Source organism: Idiotropiscis lumnitzeri, chromosome 18 (genome assembly GCF_059441095.1).
Source record: "Idiotropiscis lumnitzeri isolate Australia: NSW breed Sydney's pygmy pipehorse chromosome 18, RoL_Ilum_1.0, whole genome shotgun sequence".
NCBI lineage: Eukaryota > Metazoa > Chordata > Actinopteri > Syngnathiformes > Syngnathidae > Idiotropiscis > Idiotropiscis lumnitzeri.
This window is the reverse complement of record NC_142408.1, coordinates 11,308,513-11,317,010: the sequence shown is the minus strand read 5'-3', so window position 1 is coordinate 11,317,010 and position 8,498 is coordinate 11,308,513. Positions and strand designations below refer to the sequence as shown.

Genomic DNA, 8,498 nt, shown 5'->3' with positions numbered 1-8,498 from the left:
TCTGTCGCTGAGGTGCCTCGCACGTCGCCCTTCTGACGCATCTAATGTGACATTACAAGGTTACAAAGTGCCGTTGCGCCTTTTGGGTGGAAAAGCCAGGGAGATGTTCTTTACCTCCTCCAGTTCCCTTTGGGTCTCCTCCTCCATGCGCCTGATGTCCTCCATGGTCAGACCCACCCACTTGTCCACCCAGCAGAACAGCTGGCGGTGGAAATTGGTGAAAATGCGCTTTTCTTGCTGTGGACACAAAACAAACAAAAATCATATGGCATGCTTGAAGATGAAATTCAACTTTTGAACCATGATCAAATTCATCACCAACTATAGTGGAAATCGACTCATCGTTTAAAGAGCTTATTTAACTTCAATTTCAGCCTCCCAATAGTCAATACCCTCAGATTCCTGTGGTCTTCCATAAGAACGGACAGATATTGGACATGACAAGAAGCCGAGATGCGGTGTTTACCCTGTGGATGAAGTTCTCCACTCTGGTTTGAAAGCCCCACCACCGGAATTTGACCGAGACCAGCTTGTACGCGCACATATACGGACAATCTGTCTTCAGCTCGTTCTGCGCGGAGCAGAGAGATAGAATTAAAAAAAAAAAAAAATAATAATAATAATTAATTTCTGCTTCCTGTGTCACTTACCTTCCACTCAGGGCCGAGGGGGCCTCTTCCAGTTTTGACTGAGTGGAAGAGGGAGGGATCTTCTTCTGCTTTGTAGTCCTGTAATAAAAGACCATGCGGTGCCCGTTTGAAAATGTCACTTTATATTCTGTGGATGACAATTACACAGCCCAGTAGACATCACCAGTACTTTGTCATGCATTCCAGAAAATACATGGACACAAATGAGCCCTTTCCATAAAATGGTCGCATCAGAGACATCGCAATAAATTGGATATTTTTTACAATCACATGATGTATGAAATTGTTCCTTTTGGCACATCATTTTTTCCTGAAACAATGGCAGTAAATCCACTTCCAGGAGGGGAAAAAAACATCCACCTCCCATTTGCCAAGAAGTGTCCATATGACTCGCAAAAAATAGGAATAGGGCAGATTTGCTACATTCAAATCTTGCTAGTATTGTACATTCTGAGCACAGATATCTCTCCAATTATGCAAGGGTGTGCACAATTGTACACTCACATTATCGGTTGCTTGTTTTTAGTTCCCTTTTCAAAAACATTGTTGGTTATGGGTCAAGTTTTCAAATCATTTAACTTATTTTTAAGTATATCACAAAACCCCGGTATTGGAAAAGGGATGTGGCCACTTTTTATAGCAACTGTACCTGCAAGCAAAAAAAAAAAAAAAAAAATTCGACTTAATGAGGTTTGCACTCCTAGCCAAGAAGCTAAAAGGCGGTTTTGCTGTTGTTCTTGCATGGTGCTGTTTTAATCCGCCAGGTCAGCGGGAGGAAAGCGTGGCCAGCACCTGCAGCAGATGGACGTGCCGCTTAAGCCGCACCTCCGTGCTGATCCACTTTAGTCATTACTGCACTCAGGCTCATGTGACAAAATGCATCCCAAAGCAGCGCCCCAACGCCTCCTCTTTGTATTGAAACCAGCGCAAGTGTGATCTAAGCCGTACAGTGTAACGGACAGCCCAAATATCGGTTCCTTTAAGTGTTACAACGCCGCCACAATACAATACAACTTGATGTCAACTATCATCTTATATTCAATTTATATTTATTTATGGCTCATTGTTTCAGATGCAGTTGTGGTTCAACATGCTCTATAAATAGAACCGAGTTCATTTGAATGGCGTAAAATCACAATGGAAAATTCTAAAGACTCATTTAACATCAGCAATCTTGAATTTGCTTGAAGCTGTTGGGAACTCACCCCTGGTGCCACTTCCTCTTTGTTGGCGATATCTATGGGAACCACCTCCACGCTTCGCCACGTCTGCTCATCCAGGTCGTGCACCTGTAACGTCAGGCAGGACGGGATCACAGTCAGCATTCTTGAAATGCTGGCAAATGCTCGTGGTTTTTTTTTTTTGCGCTGAATCAGCTCTACTCACGTTTTCTACTGTTCCCATGTCAGGCTTGTGCCACGTCTCGATCTTGATCTCAAAGTCATCTTTCATGTATTCGTTCTGCGAGGCAGGAGAGGAGCGCACGTGAGTTATCAGGCCGAAAGCCATGTTGAAGTTGATCTCAGCCAAGTGAGGCCGATATTAAATGGAAAAAGACCAAATCTTGAGAGAGTTAAGTTGTATTTGTTTTTAGAAGTCAATTTCAAAAGGATAACGTGTTTTCACAAGAACAACAAAATGATGCAATTTGATGAGACAGTAGTACTTTTACTTTTTCAAGAGCTTGAAAGAAGAACAGAACATGATCTTATAAGAATAATGTTGACGTTATTAGGTGGTGTTGACAGTTGTAGCTGATCTCAGCCAATAACCTTAGTGAGCGCGCCATGAATGGAGGCCGGGACTTATGGCTAAATCCAATAAACCAATAAAACGTTTAGATGGCCACCATGCTGCTCGCCAGAAGACAGATGGCGTTGTGCCGCTAAAGAGAAAGATGACACTCACCGTCACGACTGCAGCCGGCGGTGAAGAGGAAAGAAAAACAAAGGATGTTAGTGTCATGAATGCTCACACTCATATGTACAAACATTTCAATTTAAAAAACACTTTTGCGTAGTACGTCTACAGTTAGCTTGCATAGCGTCTGACGTAATTTCCTTCAAATCACAGCGCAAGTTGCACACCGGCGAATGTTTGAGTGGTTGATGACCGGACCGCATCAGTTGCAGGGAGGTGGGTTTTAGCTACTTCAAAAGTATTACCTTTGCCCAATTATTGGAGCAGATAGGAGCTTCTACCACAGAGAGGAGTATCGCTCGTTACCCATGCGACTGGAAAACTAAAACAAGAGGGGACTGGTGAGCGCACTCATTTGTTTGTTTCAGTGTGCTAAATGATACAGCTAATTTTCTATCTGGCGGAATGGGACCTGGACGGAAATTGTTGGGCGCTAGCACTAATAATGTCGTCCTGAGGTACCAGTAGTTTTGTTTAAGTTAATTCCCACATTGTGTTCTTTTGGTGGTTCTTTTCTTGAAATGGTTTTGAGTGGATGACATTTTAGTATTTATGCTGTTTCTTTTTGAACATTTGAATTAATAGTTGACACAATGTACAGGACGTATTTTTTATTGATTTATGGTGAAGTACAGATGAAAAAACTAAGTAATGTATTCAGGATTACTTGAACTTTGACGCACATACACTAAGAATTGAAATCGAAAGGATGTCATTTAAATAATTTTCTAATTATTACAAATTGGTCCTGTTTTCTCTGCTCCTATTTTTACTCTAATTTGATGAAAGTTGGTTGTGAGCTACCACCGACTTCAACCTGAAGAACTTCACACCACTTCAATATTCTGTTGGGAGGAGGTACTGCAACCGACTCTTCCTTAACTATAATCTACTGAACATCCACTACATTAACATTTATATGTCCTATGCAACTGCGCAGGACTCTCAAAGTGGGGTCTTGGATTTTTTGGGGGTTTATTTGTTGCATAAATAAGTGTAAATATTTGTATTTTCTTTAGTTAATACACTTGCAGTTTTCATCACAAATTTTGTGCCTGAGCTTTGAAGATTTTCCATACTTCCTCCCTGAGCTGAACTCGAGACCTCCGAGCCCAGGGAAAGTGTAATGTAAGATATAAACATAGTATATTTCAATCCCTTTGCTAATTAGTTCAATATCTGTATACTAATTCCACAAGTGTTACAAATGGCTAATTTTCAAGAATAAAATAACATACATTTAACATATTTTACTTATGTCATCAAATTATTGTTAATTCAATTCATTATAAAAACAAAAATCAGAATGAACATTAAAACACAAAAAAAAGGTAACTTTTTAACGCAACCTAATTTCTTTTTTCCTATATTGTTTACCAGCTGTTATCAGGTAATTGCTCTTCTGTAGGATCAATAAAGTCTTATCATGAGAATGTAAAAAAAACACTGATCGAGGTCACAATTTGACATTGGACAAAGATTGTGTATCCCTCCCAATACACAAAGGACAATTTGATTCCAAAGAAACAAATGACAGTGAACCAGATTCCAACCATCTTTCGATGTTATTCCGTATCCATTGAACAAAACGTCCACCAATCAACACTCTGCAATGTGCCTGGTGACTTACCTGTGCGACAGTATGGGTATGCATTCCAGGCCTTTTCGTGAAAAACGAACGCTGACTCTGGCGCGAGCATCCTCACGTATCCTGGGACTTTACTGCAAAAGACAAAAAAAAAGCCCAGTGAGAGGGCGGCAGAGGGCGACCGTTGGAAAGTCGAACAGTGAGAGTGGCAGACTGGCCTCTTGAGGTGGTAGATTTTGTGTGTAAACTGTCCTTTCTCGCCATCCTCCTCATAGGGTTCATTCTTCAGCACCTCAATGCCCTCGCCGCCGCCCGTCTCATTCTTGCTGGCCTCTGCAACGGAGTAGAGCTGGCCCACTTGATACTGGTGAGCAGAAAACACAGCCTCGAATGAATGGACTTAGCCATATAAAAAAGCAGCTCTTCATGATTGCGAGACATTGTTTTCTTTTTTCACACCTTCCAACGTCCGTTCTTATTGCCAAAAAATAATCTCAGTTCTCCGTGTGGTCATTAGACCTTGTTAAGCCACACCGCTGCACTTGATTTGTCTTAAGGACATGACTTGAGGTGGTGATCGTAAGAGGAAAACAAGTATCGAACTTGAATAAAAACAACCTCTTCAGAATGTCGTCAATGCAATGATTATAAATTGCTGCTTTCAGGACTACTGGGCGAAAGGAAATATCTACGTTGGAGTTGAGATTATTGAATATTTGGCATCATTCTTGAACGCAGCACAAGAGTCCCGTATAACATTTCCATGCATAACACTCACCTCTTCAACTGAAATGGGCAACACCACACGACTGCGGACACAGAACAAAAAGAGAGGTGTTATTACTGTGATATGAATTCAAATCAAAGATTCAATTTAAAAAAAAAAAAAAAAAAAAAATATATATATATATATATATATATATATATATATATATATATATATACACATATATAGATAGATAGATAGCTAAAAGGCTGCAAAATAAAAGCTTAAAAACCTCCTTAATGCACACGTATATACCCAAAGCATCATGTGACTTCCACTGAAATACTCGACACTTACACATCAATTACGTAAAATTATACACCATCCATCTTCTGTACCGCTTCTCCTCACTAGGGTCACGGGGGGTGCTGGAGCCTATCCCAGCTATCTTCGGGCAGTAGGCGGGGGACACCCGGAACTGATTACCAGCCAATTACAGGCCACACAGAGACGAACAACCTTCCGCGCTCACACTCATACCTAGGGGTAATTTAGAGTGTTCAATCGGCCTGCCATGCATGTTTTTGGAATGTGGGAGGAAACCGGAGTACCCGGTGGAAACCCACACAAGCACAGGGAGAACATGCTAACTCCACACAGGATGGCCGGAGCCGGGATCGAACCCACGCCCGATGCTGTCTCTCACTGTGAGGCCATCGTGCTAACCAGTCGACCACCGTGCCGCCCCTATACACCAATTATGTACAATTAATATTAATAATTATTATTAGTAGCGGTATATCAATGTTATGCCACTCAGGCCAAAAAATCTATACAAATCTGACTGCAGCATACTTAATGTTTATTACTGCATCTACATTTAACATGCTTAATCTGTGGTTGTAACACGTGTAATATGCACATTGATCTTTCCCGTAGGATAATAAAAGTATATTTCTATACTAGTGATAGAGCGACCCCTGCACTCTCTCGCACTCTTTCTCACGCTCTCTCTCAATCAATCTAGCTATCTATCTGTCTGGTTCCTTGTGCAGCCAATCAGGAATATGACAGGTGGGGTTTTTTTTTCGATTCACATGCACTATGGGAAAGGTCCCGCACAGCAGAAGAAGGTAAAGCGACAGATTTTCCCCAAATTTTAATAAATGTGAGTCCACTACAACTTACAACCAGCCCTTTTATGTCATACAACCACAAGGGGCAGTTCTACTCGCCACAGTAAACTGTCTTGCCTTGAGACTAAATCTAATCACTCCCCATTGTCACATTGCAGAGGTAATTTTGTTTCTTGATCGACATGGCTCCAGAGTTAAGTAAAGTTGATGATAATACTGAGAGGGAAATGGTGATAAAAGTAAGAAAGTGAGTATCAGCATATGCGTGCGTGTAAGACACATCATGAAAAACTAAACTTAACTTTATGGTGCAAAAAATGACAGTACTTTTTAAACAAAGTTGTCTATTTTCTTATTTCTAAGATCTAATAAAGCTTTAACATGTTTTAAATTACTAAATTTATTTTAGAAATATGTGCTTAAAAGCAATTAAACAAAGTCAAGTTTTGGAGTTTTTTCCCCCAAATGTTCCTATTTTTTCTACAAATCAACACTGGCTTCAAATAGTGGTTATCGGCCTCCATGAGTACTAATAATAGGTATCGGCCATGAAAGAAGCATATAGGTCTATCACTATTCTATACACCTTTCATTGTTGGAACGGTTCACAGCATTTTCGGGTGTCTGTTGATTGTCCGACAACTAAATCAGTTCTTCCCCCGGACTCAAAATGACTCCAATGTAGAACACATGCCGTTACTCAGGGGTGCCCAAGTCTGGTCCTCAAGAGCCCTTATCCAGCATGCTCTAGATGTCTCCCTCCTCAAACACATCAGATTGAAATGAGCAACTCATCAGCAAGCTGTGCAAGAAATCTGATTACGATCCTGATCATCGGAGACATCTAAAACAGGCTGTATAGGAGCTTTCATGGACTGAATTTAACAGCTACATATAAACCCCACTTTTGTGTGTTTCATCTAGTTTATGCATTTTTGTAATCCCATCCATGGAATCTGTTACAACTACATTAGGGATATGTAGCAATACACACAGCAAGTGTACACCATTTAATGTTATAAAAAGGCTTATTTTTTTTTCTTGTAAACTCACAAGCTATAATCAATCCATGACAACAGGCACAATCACCATCTTGTTCACGAGCTACAGAGCAGTCTTCCATGGCTCGAGTTATTAGCTTGTTAGTTGGCTCATTAAAACAGATTACACAATTTTAAAGTGACAAAAAAAAACACAGACCAACGTGGGCCCAAAGTTTGAAAAACTGTCACTTCATCTGAACAGTCAGTTTTGATCAGTTTGAATATGTTCTAGTCACAGCTTCATTAGGAATACATAGTGCTACACACGACAAAATTGTAACCATGTAGTATTAAAAGGACATTTTATTATTATAATTTTATTTGTTTTGCTATTTGTCTGGTTGAATTCAAAAGATACACGTGCGTAGATTGAGATTGAGATGGATTGTGAGTTTTTGGCACAATAAAATCTCAGTCGTGGTTTGAGTCATTAGCTAGCTCAATAAAACATTTTAGAAAGTTTGGAAACAAAAAGGAAGTCACGTCAACTGAGTGGTCAGTTTTGATTTCTTTCCTATGAATTGTTACACTTCAAACTACCTTAGAGAGTTTGTTAATTGGTTTATTTGATGTTGTGCTTCTCGGCTGTTTGAACTCGGGAGTGATAGGTAAATTTACCAAAAACAGATCAAATCTCTTGTCAGTCTTTTAGATGGTTTATTATCCAGTTAGATGTGTAGTCGTGCTAGGACTTTAAAACACCGAGTTCAATCTGAAACGCCGCGTTGTTTTACAGATTAGACAGTTGCCATTTAACCACCCAATCGTAAATGGGGACTAACTGGAGTTAACTATTGTCGTTTAAAATATTCACAACACTGCCAGCGATTGTTACGTTTCTCCATGGATGTGGGCAGTGGGGTTAAGGAAGTTTTCTGATTGCGAAGCTCCTAGCCTAGCCTGCTAGCCTTTAAGGCTAAATCCGACGGAGCCTTAATCTGTCCCTCAAAAGCTTAACATTACGCCACTTTGGGGCTATAACGAGATGCTAAGCGGTTAGCCGAAGCTAGCCATTTTAGCACGCCTACGCGACGTTGTGTGTGCTTTTTATACATGACTCAGATTGAATGTGAAGCGTAGTGCCCACCCTCGCAGCTAGCGATAGCTTTTCGCTAGCAACGCCTTAAAAAGACCGGTGTCCCGTTATCCGCGTCTGTTATCTTGCCCACTCTCAATATGTCGTTGGAGGCCTGCAGGTTGACAAAGCAAGCAAAACAAGCCACATCTTCACTGCTCGCCAATAAACCCTTAAATTGAGGAAATTGCGGAAAAAAAGATGATTCGGGGTGAGGGGAGGGGGGATTGGGGAAACAACAACACGTCAGACTCACTATTCCTTGATGAGCACCATCTTCACCCGCCGGTCTGCGGCTGCGCAGTGGCATGAAAAACGAGAAAGCACCGGCAACAAATTGGCCCCGCCCTCCGGGAGACATCCGATTCGCTGAGCCAATC

General features: G+C 40.9%; 1 protein-coding gene across 2 annotated transcripts in view; it reads right to left on the bottom strand.

Moving 5' to 3' along the window:
- The window catches only part of pitpnb (phosphatidylinositol transfer protein, beta), a 10,193-nt gene extending 1,746 nt beyond the window's left edge, over positions 1–8,447 (bottom strand). The window contains exons 1-11 of one of the 2 annotated variants that reach the window (XM_088281142.1): positions 8,375–8,447; positions 4,937–4,967; positions 4,377–4,522; positions 4,201–4,292; positions 2,559–2,566; positions 2,037–2,111; positions 1,856–1,939; positions 651–728; positions 467–571; positions 115–237; positions 1–41 (exon numbers count right to left, since the gene is read on the bottom strand). The exon at positions 1–41 is cut by the window's left edge and continues 44 nt beyond it. In XM_088281142.1, coding sequence (XP_088137268.1) covers positions 1–41; positions 115–237; positions 467–571; positions 651–728; positions 1,856–1,939; positions 2,037–2,111; positions 2,559–2,566; positions 4,201–4,292; positions 4,377–4,522; positions 4,937–4,967; positions 8,375–8,394 — 803 coding nt within the window. In that variant the 5' untranslated portion in view covers positions 8,395–8,447. The remainder of the gene's footprint in view (positions 42–114; positions 238–466; positions 572–650; positions 729–1,855; positions 1,940–2,036; positions 2,112–2,558; positions 2,567–4,200; positions 4,293–4,376; positions 4,523–4,936; positions 4,968–8,374) is intronic. The other variant, XM_088281141.1, reaches the window with a different exon arrangement.
- Between the last annotated feature and the right edge of the window lie 51 nt (positions 8,448–8,498).